Source organism: Acipenser ruthenus, chromosome 3 (assembly GCF_902713425.1).
Source record: "Acipenser ruthenus chromosome 3, fAciRut3.2 maternal haplotype, whole genome shotgun sequence".
NCBI classification, from domain to species: domain Eukaryota; kingdom Metazoa; phylum Chordata; class Actinopteri; order Acipenseriformes; family Acipenseridae; genus Acipenser; species Acipenser ruthenus.
The window spans coordinates 73162355-73182494 of NC_081191.1; the positions used below are offsets into that span (position 1 = coordinate 73162355).

A 20140-nucleotide genomic window follows, 5' to 3' on the forward strand; every position below is an offset into this window, starting at 1 on the left:
TTCTACAAGTTAGTAAGTGCTGTTTAAATCATGTGCTTTAATTTTTTTTGCTAGTGTTTTTTTTTTTTTGTGCAATGCGTTTTTTTTACACTACAGTAAGTTAATATTGTTTTAAAAAGTTGATATGTATTTAAATCCGCCTATTTTATATAGCAATATTTTGTATCTGATTTGAATGCCAAGTCACAGAACAAGAGTGTGTTGTTGTTGTTGTTGTTGTGTTTTTTTTTGCTTTCAAGTTTCTGTACCTAATGATGCCTCTTTACTGGCTATGGACGACTTAGTGCAGAGTGAAAGGATGTTATAAAGCCTGTATGTTGTTGGGTACTAATAATTAGTAGGAGTTACTTTTCCCCCTAGCCTCCCACAGTTTGAATAACACCAGTTTGAATGTAACACTGCTATGTAACAGGTTTGCATGTGAATACTGTGGAGGTGTCCCTGGTGGGCTACATTCCCATGTTGATGGAGGGGATGTCCTGGCTGTTACTGGATATATATATATATATATATATATATATATATATATATATATATATATATATATATATATATATATATATATATATATATAATATATATATAAAAATTAATTTGGGTGTCTTATTACATCAGAGGTATTTTCATGTACAAAAATCATATTTGGCCATGTCCCATTTGCAGATGCATGCTAAACTACTTTTGGTTTTGAAATCAGACATGCACTTTATGGTTTTATGAAGTAACTTTTTAAATGTGCTGACTGTTCTCAAAGCTGCTGTTAATTTCAAGATATCAGAAACTACAGCATTTGGTAGAAAGGCTTTTGTTTAACAAGACATAGGTGCCCAGTTCAGCTATCCTTTTATTTGGGAATATCCATTTATGCAACAAAAAGTAAATTTAGAATAACATTTCTCTGGATTTAATTATTTTGATGTAAAATGAAAAGAAAAAGAAAAACGGTACAAATGCTGTGGTATTTTCATATTGCCAAAAAACTCTGAATGCTAAACACATTTAAGTAGCCTAGATATTTGTTCTATTGAAATAAATACAAAATCAAATAGACCATGTTGAGGTAAGATGGAGTGGCTCTGTTAGAAACCTCAGAACGTTCATCTGCCAATCGGGAAGCTCCATTAAGGGTGAATGTGGTTAACGGTCATTCAGGGTGATGTCTGGTCTCTCTAGACATGCAAATGTCTGGAGATACTTTGGAGTGATCCAAGGGACGTGGCATTGGATTCTTCAAGTCTACAAAATACATTTTGAAAGCTCTTTTAAATAATCAAAGATTGTTCAACTTGAAGGTTTATTTAGAAATTGCACTCCCTACCCCTCAGAAAGATGGTTTGATGTCATATAGTTAGGGTATGCAGTTCATCGTGGACATACATGTTAATGGTGTGTATCACAATTGATTGACCCAAGAGATACATAAACACTTAATACAAAGTGATTAAGTATTTTTCTTGGTATTGGCCAGAAACAAACATATAAGTCTTTTCATGATATTTCTTCTCATTTCAGTTTATATTTTTGTAGTTTTTATTGATTTAATTCATGTTTTAGTTAATCAGAATACCATTATAACGGCAGTATTTACAGAACACACTCTAATATGATTTTTAATCAACTGGTTAGGAGGAGAAAAAGAACAAGGACGAGTAATGAGGTTTTCTTCAATGTTAGAGGTCGGAGACAGCCAGGTTTGGAAACAATCGTGTACTGAATAAAAAAAAGATTTCCCTGGAGTGAAATATCTATGCCTCCGAGTAGGTTTTAAGTTGGCTAAAAACAATATATTGTACATGTAATTTATCGAGACATCTAGAATTATATATATATATATATATATATATATATATATATATATATATATATAGTGTGTGTGGTTAAGTACTGTATTGGTGTACTGTAGTAGAAAAATGTTGTCTGGCAGTGTTGTGGATGTGTGTTTGGACATTTGCACAACAAGAATTTGTCATAGCAGCAAGGGGCTCTGGTATTCATCGTGCAAGTGACATGGCAACAGCTCATGACATGGTCTAGCTGTAAACGGGTGATTGCCTGTTCTCGTCAAGAGAAACAGAAGGTAAGAATTTAGAGTTTGGGAAAGTCCACCATTGGTCACGCTTTAATTCAGATCACATTTTTTTGTTCTAGTCGAGCCCATTTACAGGCTGCTCTCGTAAGCCAGCTAGCTTCCTGCATTGTTTTTATAACTTGTAACCACTTTTCCAATTGCCATTAAACTTGGTAAAAACATTATTTAAGCGTTTGAGTATCAGATTCTGGGGATATGAGGAGGAGGGGGTTTGAGGAAAGAAGGAGCCTAGTGCTACTCCTGGTTTAAACTGCTACAGTATGTATGTGTGTATCTACCTTCCAAAGACAAAACACTGTGCATTTAATGCAGCTCTGTGAGTCGCAGCTATTGATTTCTCACATGCAATAAACCCCCCATGTGGGAGTTTCATAGAAAGGAACTTTAATACAATAGGTACACATGCAAATGAAATGAACTTTTCCAAATGATATTAAGGGTTTGCTATTTTCCCCTGTGTGCCTGTTCTTTAGGACACATGGTATGAAGGTTTTGAATTTTTATATAATATATTTAGCAATTCCATCCAGAAATAAAACTCTGCTTCAGTGTTCATTTAGAGTATGTACAGACAGGCCTGACATTTTATTGTGCCTGCAGATTGGTGTTTATATCCCTCTGGCTCAGTGACCTCCTTTTTGCCCTTTCCCAGTCACTGCTTTGTCCCTAGCCAGGGATCACTGCCAGACAAACGCCATAAACAATTCAGCCTCTGACATGAAGCATTACTCTTAATGTACAGTATTGACCATTTCATCAGGAATTCAAGGGAGGATTCTGCAAGTATTGAGACAGACAGCCTTACAAGGTGAGGAGTATTATGAAGGGTGGATCGCTCTCTTATATGAGCCGTAGTTTTAATTATTGGATAATATCTGGAAATGTTTGGTCTAAAGCCCAGCATACACATGGAAACATGTTTCCATGTGTGTGTTTCTTCAAAAATTGTCAGGGGAAACTTTAAGAAGCATGTGATCATTCCTACTGCAATCTTCAAAAATGGAGGAAAGCCTTATTACACTGAGTGGTGCTGCAGTTATAATTGCAATTAAAAAAGATGGAAGTACAGGAAGTCGTGTGCACAATTGAATAGATCGAGAGAGAGAGAGAGAGAGAGAGAGAGAGAGAGAGAGAGAGAGAGAGAGAGAGAAGAGAGAGAGAGAGAGAGAGAGAGAGAGAGAGAGAGAGAGAGAGAGAGGAGAGAGAGAGGAGAGAGAAGAGAGAGAGAGAGAGAGAGAGAGAGAGAGGAGAGAGAGAGAGAGAGGAGAGAGAGAGAGAGAGAGAGGAGAGAGAGAGGAGAGAGGACTTATCTTTGCTAAAGTTTTCACAATTTTGCTCATATGGATCGAGACACACTTGAAGAGCTCCTGAGGCTTGTAGGACCACGAACAAGAAGAAATAACACTACAATGTGTCAGCGTACATATCAATAAAACGATTGATTGTAGCAGGGATTCCAAAACCATATCTTCTACAGAAGTCACCGTCTTGCAGTCGCATAATCGATGACTCATGCTCACAGAGTCTCTCTTGATTGGCTAAAGGCAAAATTATTTATTGAAATTGTTTCTCAAAGTAGAATCCTGAGGCTGGTTGCAAAAGTCTTAAATTGAGTCTAAGACTTTGTTTAAGTCCTGCAAAATTGGTCTTGCGGAAGACCTTGCAGTCTGTTGCACAAAGCAAAACTTAGCAGGTCTTCAGCAATGAATGGGGGGGGGGGGGGGAAGGCTGACGGCAAAGTGAAGAAAATTAATTTTTAGCGAAGAAGAAAAATTGGCAATTGTAGAAGTAATTTTTAAAATAGTAAATGCCATCAACCCAGCCATAAATCGTACTGTAAATTACATTTTAAAAAAAAGAGGAGAAATCTATTCTAAAATATTTAAAAAGAAACCAAAAATTGGAGGCTGCCCTTTTGAAAAACTCTCCCAGTTAGCTTCTTTTTAATACTTGATATTTATGGGAAACGTCCTATTTTCAGTGGAATTGAAGGGAGTGCAGAGACGGGAATTGAGGAAGCCACGGTGATCAAAGCATCGGGTAAATTAAAAATATTCCTATATTCAAAATCCCACTCTGTTCTATTGGAGGTCTTGTGGTGGGGAATACTATAGCTTGTGGATTTAAAATAAAATGTTTTATATTTTCTTGATTTGGTAAAGTTTTTGAAATACACTTTGCCTACACGTCCCCTTGTTTATTAACCACAGTTAAACATTTCCACAATATAGGCTCTTTGTTTCAGGTGCTCGGCACTCATTTACAAAATAAGCAAATCACAAGATTTCTACATACAAAAAATTGAATTTTTAAAAATTTATTGATTTATTTACAAATTCTGAAGATAACCGCCCCGTTTCCACCAAAGTAAAAAGACATTTTTATTGCAGTGCTGGAATTGCAAAAGGGAAATATTTTGTTGGAAAGGGAAAAACTCGATATGAAAATGCTAAAATTAAAAATAGCCCAATTAGAACAGGGTCAATAAACGGGAAGGGATTGATACAGGGCTTTTATTATTATTATTATTATTATTATTATTATTATTATTATTATTATTATTATTATTATTAGCAGTTTATATATTGAATGTGTATAATTAAGTAAAATTTGTTTCTATTGGGGGGTGGGAAAATGATTAGTGAGCACAGTTCTTGTTACACTCTCTGCTTCTGCATTGCATGGGGGCAGCAGTGTGGAGTAGTGGTTAGAGCTCTGGTTCAATCCCAGATGGGGACACTGCTGCTGTACCCTTGAGCAAGGTACTTTACCTACATTGCTCCAGTAAGAACCCAACTGTATAAATGGGTAATTGTATGTAAAAATAATGTGATATCTTGTAACAATTGTAAGTCACCCTGGATAAGGGTGTCTGCTAAGAAATTAATAATAATAATAACAATAATTATAATAATAATAAAAAATAAATAAATAAATAATAATAATGTATCCTGTGTTACTCAGTCATCAGGGAGAGGGAAATCTGTAGGATCTCCAAGATTTCGTAGTCTGTAATAAAGTAGGAACAGTTTTGTCATAGCCATACGTAAATGTTTATAATTGTAAAGTAACCTACAAAAACGTGTTAAAACATCTATATACATATTGTAAATTGAACGTTAAACAAGCTTTGCATTAGACAAACATCATAATATAACTTGAAAAAATCCTCCATACCTTGCAAAATTGTGTAGTGCTGCTGTTGCACATATAATTGCACACACCCTATCTGGAGCCATTCGGATCTCTCCGTGTAGGATGTGAAAACGCCGTTTCCACCCCACGATGCACCTTTCCACTGTGTTCTGTGTTTTGGAATGAGACCGATTTGTAATTGGCCTGTGCAGGACTTTGAGGGTTGAGATAGGGATAGGGCGTCATAAGCCACAGTTTTAAGGCATAACCACTATCCCCAAGAAGAAATCCCTGCACAATTCCGCTGTCAAAAGCAGTGTGGATTGAACTGTTGAGCAGTATTCTTGAGTCGTGGCATAGAAACTAATTGCCACACAAACTTGAATGACTGCGAGGATGCTGTGGCTTCTGTTAGTTGCAGGCTCCAATTCATCTTTTAACATTTCCACAATAGATAAATTCAGCAAAAGCTCAGTTGTGCTGCCATGTTGGCTTCTATAGTAACATTTATATATTTTCCCATTTAAGCCTGGTGAGAGTGAGGCTTAAATGACTTAAATTTAAGACCAGGCTCAAATTTAAGACTTTGTGCTTAAATTTTAACTCCGTCCAAGAAGTGGTCTTAAAAGCATTTAAGACCTTTTGTGCAACCGGCCCCTGGTCTACTCCGGAAAACATGTTTCCTTTTGTTTCTGGAAAAGTGGCAATATCCGGCATTCATGAGGAAACATGTTTCCTTGAGTATGCTGGTCTTAACCCCCATAGGCGATGGGTGACAATACCATACTCTGATATTCCGAGCAGCCCTCTAAGGCGATAGGAAGGATGATTGGAATGCTGAGTGTGTGTTCCAAAAGGGCTACTATTAAAACAGTAGTTCCCATTCCTTGTTATGATGTTTGCAATCATTCTGAGTGGATCCTATTGCAATAACTCACTCAAGTATTGGATTAAAAAAAAAAAAATCTGTTTTTACTTTTGTAATATATATTTCTGTGTTAAGTGCTTTGGTCTGAGTTTAGAAGCTGCTCTTCACTTAAGTTGCCAGCCATAGACATTGGTAACTAAAGTCTCTTATGTAGATCAAGTTTCCTTTTGTGTTACTGGTCTTAGGTGCCCACTAGTCGGCAATGATGTGTACCGACATAAATATACTTTGACCTATTTATCCTGTGTTACTTGCAGTATTTTTATGGCTGAACTCTAATGCATGATCAGAATATGACACTATTGTCCCTACCCTGTCTGTTATTCTGCTAAATGGAAGGAGTCTCTGTTTTAATTTTGCTACATTTGTTTTTAGTATTACCTTTCATATTCTTCCTCTGGGTCTGGTTGGGATACTGATCCCTCTTATTGTATTCTTGTGGTGTGTTGTGATATTTCTTCCTGATTTTGGCAAAGCTTTTGTATATTCGGTTACTATTGAAATAGGCAATATTAAAAATACATACATGTAGATTTATTCCAATTTTCAATTTCTTTTTAGGATAACCGAGCCAATATGTCCAGACCCATGATAACCAGGTCTCCTGCATCTCCTTTGAACAACCAGGGTATTCCAACATCTGCACAGCTTACCAAGTCCAATGCACCAGTACATATTGACGTGGGCGGCCACATGTACACCAGCAGCCTGGCAACACTCACAAAGTACCCAGAGTCCAGGTAAGCACACCGTCTTCCACACGAGAAATTGAAATGGCTCAAGCCTAGTAATGTCATTGATTACCAGTACTGGCCACTGTACCATATATGGTATGCCTGTCCACACAGCACCTGCTTTGACAGTATTCTGCAGTCCTGGTCTGTTTAGTAATCTTGGTCTACCATTTTAAAACGTGCATGACAACCTCTTGGAGGTTTGTGAAGTTAATACTGTTTACCAGGCAGGGAGTCATGACCAGCAAACTATTTTTAGTGTCCAAAGCGTAATTTAGCAATTTACTGTAGCTAACCAATACATGTAGTGCTTCTAGAAGGTGGGGGAAGATGACACTACAGCTTATTATTATTATTATTATTTATTTCTTAGCAGACGCCCTTATCCAGGGCGACTTACAATTGTTACAAGATATCACATTATACATTATTTCACATTATACAGATATCACATTATTTTTACATACAATTACCCATTTATACAGTTGGGTTTTTTTTTTTTTTTTTTTTTTTACTGGAGCAATCTAGGTAAAGTACCTTGCTCAAGGGTACAACAGCAGTGTCCTCCACTGGGGATTGAACCCACAACCCTCCGGTCAAGAGTCCAGAGCCCTAACCACTACTCCACACTGCTGCCCTCAGGCCTGAATATCCCCTACCATTCAGTACTGGCCTGCTTTCTAGCAGAGGCATGCCAATCCCCTTTTTAAATGTTTGTTTGGCCTCCTGAGCTGTGGCTGAGCTTCTAGATGACACACACACATACCTTTCCAATGTTTCAGTAGTAGCTGGTGTGCAAGCGCTCATGGAATGGCATGTGTCAAGGAGGTTTTAAGGGTCAAGGAAGCTTACTACAGTAAACTACCTTTTGGGCAATGTGTAAGATTTGGCGTCTCATGAAGTTGAGTGCACAGAAGGCTTAACTATGGAAGAATGTGGTGATCAGATAGCAAATAATTACTTTTAATATTAACACAGAAAATAAAATAATTCTGGAACATTGAAGCTTTACCAGTGCTTGTATAACAAATACAAAGCAATGAGAAGACTTCTTGTTGAAACTTTTGCCATTGAATGAATTTGGTTTCTTTTAGTGTTTTGACATTTACAACTGAGTGTTTATGGTTATGGGTGAAGGATTTTTTTTTTTTTAGTGAGCAACATCCTGCACCTATAGGATGTAATACTGTATAGAATTTTGTTTTGCAGAATGCTTTGGCACATTTGTCTTAAATGTGCTAACGTGTAAAGGCAAAGAACCAAAATCAGCACTGGCATGAAAAGTAAAGCATTACTGATAGTACACCTTTGATTAAAAAGAAAACTCCCAAAGTGGCATTTCGATATACACCTTGCTTCAAACCACGTGAAGGAATGGCCAAGTTGTTAGAGCTGGGCACAGAGTGTCTGCTGGCAAATATTGTGACTACAGGGCAAGTACAGTATGTGATCCCTTAATTTGCCCGATTCTGTCATTCAGCTTCTTGGATGGGTAGAAACTGGATTCCCTAGAACATGAGATGTCCCAGTAGATCAACAAATACACACACCACAAAACAGTGGTTTCATGAATACAGAAATTTTCAATGACAGTTTCTTTTGTGGGAGAAAAAACACAATACAAACTAGGTTTGTAGGCTTTATAATTGTCAAAAGAGGTGTTGCCCCTTTGCTGTTTCTGTAAATTGACAGCAATGTTAAAACATTCTGGAATGTAAAAGGATATGTTAAAGTGGACATTCTTCTGGAAAGCATGTCATGTCTTAAAGCCTATGTGCAATTGCAATGTACTGATGTACCAAAAATATATATATATATATATATATATATATATATATATATATATATATATATATATATATATATATTCTGTGGACATGAAGCAAATTATCTTCATTACCTGTCTAGATATGATGTTTCATTGTAAAATCATCCATGTATAAAGACAGCATGCCTGGTCCCCTTGTTGCAGCTAACTAGTGCATGCTGTGTGAAGGAGCTGGGAGCCTTCAGTGATCTGTCAGCTCTCCTTTCACTTTAGTTCTTGTTGAATGCATTTAATAAAAAAAATACCAGTCAGTTTGCTGTCTGACAGCTCTTCATTCCTTCCCTGCCTCTTGTTCCATTTCTCATTTGACTCTGGTTGCAAATCCAGCTGCATTGATCCTATATGCAGTCTCACAGTTGTTGGAAACAGCATTGTTCGACTGCCAGGAGAATAGGTACAGTTCTGTTCGGGGACCATGTAGAGCCAACCTGTGACCTTCTGCTTACAAGCCCTGGACTTTAACCACTGGAGGAGGAGATCACAAAGCAAGGTTGCTGAAATGGTTGCTGTATTTCTATACTAATTTAACTTGTACATCACGCAAAACAAAGCTTGAACTTTAATTTCAATACATGATTTATAATATACTTTTGATCTACTACTTTACTTATGGTTGCATAAGATAAAGCCAGCACAATTGTCTTAATTTGCATCATGACATGAAGCATAAAAAAGTCAATTATCTTTAGCAGACAGCATGCAAATGTTTTGGTGACATAGTCCTGATACTGCATGTGAACAAAATAAAGTGTGTAATATATATATGTATGTATGTATGTATGTATGTATGTATATATATATATATATATATATATATATATATATATATATATATATATATATATATATATATATATATAATTTATAGCAATAGCTTTTTAAAGGCTGTGTGGTCCAGTGGTTAAAGAAAAGGGCTTGTAACCAGGAGGTCCCCGGTTCAAATCCCACCTCCAGCCACTGACTCATTGTGTGACCCTGAGCAAGTCGCTTAACCTCCTTGTGCTCCGTCTTTCGGGTGAGACGTAATTGTAAGTGACTCTGCAGCTGATGCTTAGTTCACACACCCTAGCCTCTGTAAGTTGCCTTGGATAAAGGCGTCTGCTAAATAAACAAATGTAAACAAAGTAATTCTATCAGTAAGACTTTCTGTAGCGGTCTCTACCATCTACTAATGATCGTCTTCAGTTTAATTGCCTTGAGCTTATTTCCCAAGGCAATTGTTGCCAGATGGTCGTGACCACTTCATTGGGTCTTTTTGCTTTAATTGCTGTACCTGTACCCCTCAATATGATATGATTGTCTTGTTTTATCTTGATCTTTCCATGCATCACATACTTTTCGGAGGATCACGTGATGATGTCAGAGTGAGCAGACGCGAGTTAGGAAAGCTCCTGTAACCCACAATTCATTATAATCCGGGCATTTACAGCATAAAACTATCAAACCCAACATGGTTAAGTCTTTTAGCAAATGCAGAATACTCCAACCAGCACGCCAAGTCTAAAAAGGATTAAATATTCTGCTCCTTCTCCAGTGAAAACAGAGGAGGAAAGGGAAAACATGACCAACATCTTGAAAGCAGAGCAGAGACAGACTTAGTAATAGTCAAAGAATTAAAGAAGGTACAGGCTTCTTTTGCAGGCTATGATATAGGTGGTGGCTGAAGACGTCACTGACATAAAAACTAGTGTAGAAACTGTACAAAATAAAATGTGACCTTTGTTCAAGAATGAGAACGGAGGACTGCATATCAAGTATCGAATACAAAATGGAGGCCATAGAAAATAGTCACAATAATAGAGAAGCAGCAGAAAAAGCTATGGGACAAGTTGTAGGACTTCGAAAATTGTAGTCGACATCAAAATAGAAGGATTATCAGTGTACCTGAGAGAGCAGAGGAGACATTTTTGACATGCAGGGCGAACCTGATATGAAAATAGAGAGAGCACATCGCTGACTGACATCTAGACCACAAGCAGGACAAAGACCACAACCTCTGATTGCAGGATTTCTGAGATTTTATTTATTTTATTTTTTTTAAATGCTGATATCCACGGAGAAGGGGATTGCAGTGCCAGGGACACAAAATCATGATATTTCAGGATCTATTGTGGGAGCTTGCAGAAAAAAGGATAAAGTCTGAAGCACTGAGGCTTTGCAGATAAAGGGACTTTAAATCTGCTACTCTGTACCCATCAATATTAAAGATCACAACAGAAAAAGAGTACAATTCACAGATGCAGAGGAAGCCAAAGAATATGTAAAGACTGTGGCAATTCGGGGACAGGCTGGAGATGGCACTGCATCTGCACGTCGCAGAAACACGCGAGTGCTCCCTTTGGAGCGTTCAAAAAGAATGTCACAAGATAACATTTGTTTAAAAGTGAAGTGAAATGGACTGTTTTATTTTTCTATGGGGGGAAAAAATGTCAAATGGCTTAACTATTTTGAAAGTTCAGATGTCTTTTTGGAAACCTAGTTCTGCTAGTGGGTGTGCCTTGTAATTGCAAGTTACATTAACAAAATGTTATACTAGTAGAATACAAAGAAAAAAGAAGGGTAACAAACACAACATTTAAGACTTAACAGGAAGGCAAACTGTTTAGGTTCTTTTCTTTTCTTATCCTTATTTGAATGTCTAAGCACAGCTCCCAGGCTTTAGAGGAGAACTAGAAGAAAAAAGGAGACCTTTAAGTCACATTAACTTCAAGTTAAACTGTAAAATGTTGTTGAAAGGCAAGTTCTGCAATATGGCAATACGAAAGCATGTAGTTATTGCTATAATACCACTTTCACACACAAATGCCGCTACTGAGCCGTCTCAGATGTTTCAAAAATTCTTTAAAATACCCATTCACACAGCATGAAATTGCACAATCTATGCCGCTGTAATGCCGTCGTAACGCTTTCACACAGCCAAAGAGATCATGTGAGTACAACTTTCAAACCTGTCAGTCAACAGATCGTTTTCCTGACCATGGCAACAGAAACTAAATAAATTAAATAAGCAGAATAATGTGGGTAAGCTACTTTAAAAAAAAAAAACAAACAAACAAAAAAAGTTTCTATATATATATATATATATATATATATATATATATATATAATCAATATCTTTTAATGAATGGAGCTGGAGAACTGTAGTGTACTGTAAACTTCCCTGTGCTCGCTTTGTTCTCTCTATTAATACTATATATAAATGTGGAAAATTGAAATAAAAATATTTGTCGGGATGCATTTATTAATATTTGCATTCAGCCATCTGATACCAACTGCAGTGTATTAAAAATTGTAGGCTTCTCGACCAGCAAAAAAAAAAAAAAAAAGTTCTACCTATTACATATACTGTCAACAGCTACAAAAAAATTGCATATGCGCTTTTCTTATGTATATGTTTAACAGCCTGTTGTGTCTCTTGTTGTCTGCTTTGAGCTTTCTCTGCATTCTCGAAGTCCCCCGATCACAATAACTGGATTTGCGCAGGGTCTGTGCCCCCCCCCCCCCCCCCCGAGTTCTCCTGCACAGTTCAAAGTGCCACATCTGTTTAGTAGCTGCCACTACTGTAAAATAAACAATTCCATAACTTCTTCGGGTCTCCAATTACTATCTTGTTCTTGATCAGCCATTGTATTTGAAAAAAATTAAAGTGTGTAAAGCCTGCCGCACACAGCCCGACTCAAGCCGCCTCGACTCATCTCAACTGGCCGTACAGAGTTTGGATGAATCGTATCCAGTGTGCGTGCCCTTAAAACAAAGATTATGCAGATTTCAGTCGGGATGTCTTCAGATTTGAAGATTGAACATGTTGAATCTTTTTCAGACGCAGTTTCGTTCAGATGTGATCAGTCTGTCTGTGTGCGGCGGTTGCCGACCAAGAGTGACTGAGACCGATTAGTCATAAGGGTGTCAACCAATGGTGAAGCAGGTTTAAGTGACGTAGCTTGTCATGTAACTTGTCACAAGATGGCGGAATATTGACAGCTTTAGTTTCACAGGTAAAAAATACATTAGTCTTGAATTGTACGGGGTGTCCCGATTTCAAAAATATCAGATATGTGCACGTTTGAATAGTTTTTTTTTTTTTGGGGCGTTTACTAATCCAAAGGTAAGTTATCAATTTACCTTTTTATTATCAATCTTCTGGCAGCCTATATTTTCTTACTGCGCTAAAACAGAAGTAACCGGTGTCGATCTCCAATAGGTCACAAATCACAAGCCCCTAGATCTACACGCTGAGAAAAAAAAACCCGCCAAAGTCAAATAAAAAATCAACAGGTTGGATTTTATTTACCACAGGCTAAAGTGTAGTAGACAAGCTATACAAAAAGTCAAACACTGCCTGAAACGTTTGCACGGTGTAAATGGTCAATTAATTAACAGGCTAAGCGCTTCTTTTGGTTGCCTCGCAGCGCTGTCTCCGCCATCTAATCGGCATACAATGCCATGCATAATATGAGGGTCGCTATGTTGGGCTAAGTTAATACAAAAATGTGTACAGGGCAGTATTAATTAAATCTGCATACATAGTAATCACCAGGATCTAGTTGTGGTCAGTCTAATTCAGTCTTAGCAGTGTGCGACACCCAGTCAGGAAAAACTCAATTGTGACATCAAACCAAAACTTAGCACAACTGATCGTAAAGTCTGTGCATACTCGGATGAGATGAGTTGGGATGGCTTGAGTTGGGATGGCTTGAGTCGGGTTGTGTACAGCGGGCTTAACACCAACGACGTCCGGTATATAGTCACGTGGGATAGTGACTTTCAATCCACGCCCACTATAGCGCTTCAGTGCCGGCATAGCCTTTCACACAGGAGTTAAGATGCTTCAGTGCCATCTCTAAACCACCTTGCAAGGTGGTTCAGAGACGGCATGAAATATGACAGCTCTGTGACGGTATAGGCAATTCACACAGACCAAAATAACACATCTGTGCCGGTTCTGAGCAGTCATAACTCGTCTGTGTGAAAGGGGTACATGACTAAATAAAATTATACATATGTTGTTGGTTAAACCAGACCAAGTAGGCTTGGTCACAGGGAGAAATGCCTCGGACAATCTGTGAAGTCTAGCACATTTGATATGGGAGGTTAGGGACCTAGATGACCGAGTTGCAGTAATGTCCTTGGATGCAGAAAAGGCGTTTGACAGGGTTTGTTCAGTTTGCGGAAAAAAAATGAGGTTCAGCTGCTAGAAGGATCATATACATCATATAGTTAACTTGTGGTGCACATACCATTTTTATTACATTTGATTTTCCCCCACATTGAAAGATTTAGCCTACTGGACACCTTTTTGGATTTGGCCCCCTCTTTCACACTTTGATAAAGGCCATCTGCAGTAGTTTTAACAAATGGACTGCTCTCCCCCGCTTTCTCACTGGGTGAGGGCACAAGGCAGGGCTGCCCTTTATTCCCCCTCTTATTTATACTGGCCTTAGAGCTTTTAGCAGAAGCCACAGGATCTTGCAAAACCATAAAGGGCATTTCTGTGGGGCCCAGGAACACAAAATAAGGTATTGATGCTTGTCTCTGACCCCTAGAGGTCAGTTCCATCATTGCTTAGCCTAGTGCAGGGGTCGGCAACCTTTTGGGGCAAGAGAACCAAACTGAATGGAAATTTAGAGCAAGTGGTCTGCAAAGAGCCAATCATACGCACAATTTATGTACTTTTAAAGTTAAAAAAAAAATTGAAATTGATTTGTGCTTCTTTTAATGTAACTTCTGCTGCATCGTTTTGCTCATTTCTTTTGAAGTCCGGTTCATAGCTGGTCAAGTTTAGCTTCATGCAAGCATTCAGGCTTCTTCTGTTAATCTTAAGCACAATTGTTTGATGTGATTCAAGTGGGAGAATGCCTTTTCACACGTATAGGTGGAGCCAAACATCATTAAAGAGCAAAACTGACATTCTGCGTTGTGCCGTATACAAGTGGAAGTACATTTACAAGTTTGCATAAGGTTATCTTCGCACTCCAATTTGTAAGGTATAAACCATGACGGACCGTGTGGTTCCCATGATATATACCACATCTGGGGTGGTGATAAAGCCCACTTATAACACGGCTACCTGTCATTTTGGGGGGATGAAAAAATAATTAAAACACATTTTAAATTAAAACAAAACCAGAAACTTTTATTGTGTATACATCCGCAGTGAGTCCCGAATTTTATTGTTCACTTACTAAAAATTGCACATGTCCATTTTATTGTGAATTTCTGCATCAAAAGTGGCATCTCACTGGAAACTAGAGGACTGCGCACACGCTGATGGGCGGAGTTTTAAATGGCACAGAGGAAGTAAGGGGAGAAGCTGCCATGGATGCTGAAGCTGTGTCTTAAGGTGAGTTTGTTTCCTTGTTATATGTGAGGCACACATATTCCATTTTCATCCTTCCGGATCTCAAAAGATGAATACTGGTCCCCAGTTGAACTTCTTGCACTGGCATAAAACTCCCTTTTGTTGTTGAGATTTAGTTTGACTTATTTCCTTAAATTGAATGTCCATATTTTTTTCTTTAAACCAGTCTTTAAGTACATTAACAGCCCATGCTGTATTTTATTAGTGTTTTTTCAGTCTTTGTTTTCATTTAGCTGTTCCTCATCTACTGTTCTGTGTCTACTCTAGACAGTTGCTGGTGCACTTATTTTTTTTTTTTTTTTTTCAGGTGGACTGCTGTCTTCACTCAAAGTTGATGTTGTACCAGTCATCTGGAGTTTCATCCCCAAATTTATTAAAAGGAGATACGTAGAATGTCACTCATTTTTGGCAGTGGTTTTGTAATCAATAACAAATAAAATGGCAGTTTGACATGGAATTTAGAATGTAGTGATTTTAGTCGGTGTGAAGCATTAGTATGCAAGCCATGGTATACGCTATATATACTCACAGCCATGTGATGCCGTTTAACCAGTCAGAGGTTGATATTTTTCCAAGTCATGTTATAACTTCAAATCAGTCCATTTGTGCAGTTTTACTAGTTCTGCACATTGCTGAGCAAGGCTTTCCAGATTTGAATTTAGAAACTTATCAACCCAAATGTCTGACTCCATGAAGTCGGCAACTTCCAGCTCCAAATTTCCAATTTTGAGATGCCCGGAATCACTGTCAAGTCCAGTGTTTCCACACAAGTTTCATGGGGACAAATCATAAACTTGAACAAAGTGCTGTGTCTGCAAAAGTCCACAAAACAAGACCTGAATGACATTAGCAGGTCAGATGTGAACGCAACAAGCTGCTGCAGATCTAGATTGTTTCTAGGATCCTCTACCATGCATGAATCTCAAAATATTCATAACCTCTCAAAGAGAGTATGGCAGGGTGGAAGCCCTGCCTGTATAAGGTGTGCAAGGAGAAAACATGTGGGAATGTGGCTGGGGCCATAATTGAATGATTAATGGTTAATGAGGCTCCAGCCACGGGTGTGTAAGAAGGGGAATCACAGGTGTTGGTGACTTTGGTGTTGGAGTTGAAGGTGAATTGTGGAGAATTGTCTGTTGGTGTATCGTGAGTGTTTTGGGGAGTTTAAAAAGCTGTGTTTTATTGAAAGCTAACCTGTATTGTTTTGTTTAACTGTTTGTTTTTGCCACCGTGCCTGTTTTTTATTTTGTTTATTATTTGTTATTAAAAGTGTGCATTTGCACTGCAACTTCTGTGTCTGGGTCTTCCTTCCTGGTCGTAACAGCCTTGCCAGTGATGCTATCCTGTTCACAGCGAGTCAGTCTGCCAGTCTCTATCTCTGAACCAATTCAATTTGGATTCAAATGCAAGAATCCAATTGACAATATGCACTACCAATGCCAATGCCATTACATCACAAAGTTCTACTCCACACGACTGGGTACAGATTGCTGCCTGGTGTGTAATACAGTGAAAGCTTAAAATGGGACGTTTCTGTTCTGACAAAAGAACGACGAATCCCTTGTGTTTACCCATCATGCTGGGTGCACCGTCAGTGCACACGGAAACAAGCTTCCCTAACTGGATCTGCTTCTCGCTAACAAAATCCAGCACAGTTTTAAGTATATCGTCCCCTCTTGTTTGATGTTTCATTTAAAGAATTGCAAGCATTTCTTCTCGTACTAAGTTGCCACATATATATGGCCCGAGAATACATAGTTGTGCAACATCACCGACATCCGTTGACTCGTCCAAAGCAAACACACAAAAAAAAAAAAAATGTAGCAGAACTTACTTTTTCTATTTGCTGCTTGTCCACCTGATCTGCCATTTTCACAGGTCGATCATGAATTGTTTTTGCAGACAGATACATCATGTATTTGCAGTATACAGCTCTTCATATATTCGCCATCAGTGAAAGGCTTACCTTTGTGAACAATCTCTAAAGAGCCTATGAAACTTGCTGAATTTAAACTTCCACCTTTCTTTGACAATGCCAGCTCCTCAGGCCTTTTCTGCGCCTCACCTTCTGGGTATTTTGCTGCAAATGCAGCATATTTTGTCCCGAGATGTCATTATAAATTATTATTATTATTATTATTATTATTTTTAAAACCAGTTGTTCACTGCATATGAGACAAAGTGGAAATCCTGACTTCTCCACAGAGGTGTACATATCAGTCCATTCCAGCTGATAAGAATGGTATTCCTCATCCGACTTTTTTCTTCTTCCCATTTTTTTAATGAAACTGAAGAGCGCCACACTACACTTCGAAACTGAAAAACACAGTAAAAGTGGGGTTACAGATATCTCGACCAATCAAAACATGATGGAACAGATTCCAGGAATACAAGCACCAATAAGAGCAGTAGGTATCACGTCACAAGCTGGTCATTTGTAGATGTGCGATGACACTAAATAGGTTTTTTTTGTTGTTTTTTTTTTGGGGGGGGGGGGGGGGGGTTGTATTTTTGTGAGTGACTTTTGTGAGCCTTATTTGGCTACTTGACATAGGTTGCCGACCCCTGGCATAGCGGAATAGTTTTCTGGGATATCTAGAGATGAGATAAGGTGGTCTAAGTCAAAAGTCCTACCATTATAAAAGTTTTGCCCTGCTTCCCTGTTTGGTAAATGGAAATTCAATTGTTTATAAGATAAACTAAAATACTTGGGAATTCTGATAAACCCTAGCTTGGAAAAAATGGTGCACTCCAATTTAGATTACAATAGATACAATTACAACCAATTTGCAAAATCTTTTAATCTGGGAAAAATCTGACTCCTTTAGCAATTGAACCTCTTTTGTTTCCGCAAACTGAACAAATGCTTTTTGCAGTTTATTTATTTTTATTTTTTGGGGGGAGGAGGGGGAAACCATGGCGAAACCATGGCGAAGCCCTCAATAAATTACAAGGCCCAGTTAATAAAGGGGGTCTTAAATTGCCAAACTTTTTATATATTATTTTGCCTTCTGTTTTAACTCGTAGCTTCTTTGAGAAAGACAGGGAATGAAAGACCAGATTGGGTGAATATTGAAGCGAAGATGCAAATACCCTAATTGATTACTAGGGACAGCTTGAGTAAATGTGTTCTGATCCTGGTATAGTTCCTACTGTTTTAGTCTGGGCACAGACGCTTGGTGTTCAAAGAGTCCATTGGAATGCATCAAGACTCTCCTATATGGAGAAAAATCCTAAAATTAAGATGGGATGTAAAAGTGTGAATTGAGGAAGTTGACAAAGGGGTATATATTATATTAAAGACTTACACAAAGAAGGAAATTTTGACATTTGAATTAATACAAAATAAGTACAATTTTAAATAAAATTAAAAGGAGAACTTTTCACTAAAATATATACATTGCATAAAGCTGTAGTGTGATAAATGTTATGTTAATGTTTATTCAGTCAAACCTTTTTCTGTTCTTGAATCAGACTTTACACTCCACAAAGGTTGCTGTAGGGACACAAGCGTAGTCCATCCTTCTTGAAATCTGCTTGCCACTGTGGCATCCCGCTGAGACGAATACACCAGCTCCTGCAAATTATTAATTCATATTTGTTTTACTGACATAACACCTTGAGAGCTGATAATCTTACTGTATAAGGTAACATTTTTTAAACATTTAATATGTAACTTTTTTTTTTTAAACTTATTGGGATTTATTAATACATTTTAGCAGTGTTGGATCTAAAATTAAAGAAACAATGAAAAGACTCCCATGCACGGTTTGATTTTTTCATAACCACGTTCCACATTTTAAACTGACCTTTGGACATCATTCAACCCCCAATGCTACTGTACATGCATGTATTTTCAATTAAAATAGTTGCCATTGTTACCAACATGACTGCAATGATATAAATAAAAAGGCTAAAGTAAATCATGACTGGCATACATCATGGTGTGTTTCAAAGATAAATAAAATAAAACCAAAAATCACTGCCTCTCTTATTGGATTGTAGTTTAACAGACTTCCCACTTATTTATAAAGACATTTTGATTTATGACCAAATGGCAATATAGACAAATTGCCAAGACAATACCAGGCTGTATTTGCGCAATGTTTACAATGTGTGTAAATAAAGAAATAGAAATTAACACCATTTGCTTTAACAGCAAATCGGTCAAAAATGTTTTCATTATACGTTGCCAGTGAGTGCAAGGTATTACCGAGACCTTATAGAACTGCTGCTTCAGTGTGACGTAATGTAATAGAAACCATTTGAGTATTTTGATAACACCATTTGCTTTTTTTTTTATTTTTTTTAAATAAATTAATATATTTATTGTTAATTTCGCTGGCAACAAATTAGATGCTTCTGATTCTGTTAAATGTTTGTTTTTTTTCACAAACTTTTAACCGAAATGGATAACCATGCCTTTTATTTTCTCAACTGGTGTTTGTTTTTTTTTTTGTTTTTTTCGTAGGCTTTGTCGGTCTTACCACTGTCTGCCATGTTCAATTTATTGGTGTGGCTTTTCTGTATGTGCAGTGATGCTGTTGATGATGACACTGTGCCACACTGTTCTCTGCAAGAACAGAGTCAATTGGGATTAGCCACATTAACCACAGTGGCAGCATTGGTCAGTCAGGATGTTAAAAAGGATGCTCCAGCTCTGATATAGCTTAGGAAGCAGGAATTCAAATAGTATTTAATTTGTACTAATGACATTTTACAGCACCCTGCAATGTAAATGTGTTGCTGACCATGATTTAATATGGTTGCCTTAGTGAGATTGTGTGACTCATTTTGAGTTATTGGGGCTGATGTAAGGATACATGCAAAGTACCCATATTGTGGCCAAAATTGTGGCCATGTTTAGCAGCTGTAAAGTGGGACTTTAGCAGCCACTAAATGCTGCTTATGTAAAGAATGTTTTTCACCTGCTATCAAACTAACACTTTGCCATCATTAATCCATTTAAATTATATTGAAATGCATTCAAATGAAGAAAAGAGCATGAAATTGGGTGGGCGCAAACATTATAATGAGACGTAAGGATTTTGCCTTGCACTTGGGCAAT

General features: G+C 37.6%; 1 protein-coding gene across 3 annotated transcripts in view; it reads left to right on the forward strand.

Annotated features, from left to right (window-relative positions):
• Nucleotides 1-20140, forward strand: part of LOC117395065 (BTB/POZ domain-containing protein KCTD1) — a 50927-nt gene that overhangs the window by 19654 nt on the left and 11133 nt on the right. For all 3 annotated transcript variants that reach the window (XM_059016435.1, XM_033993928.3, XM_033993927.3), the window contains exon 2: nt 6714-6892. In XM_059016435.1, the coding sequence (XP_058872418.1) occupies nt 6714-6892 (179 nt within the window). The remainder of the gene's footprint in view (nt 1-6713; nt 6893-20140) is intronic.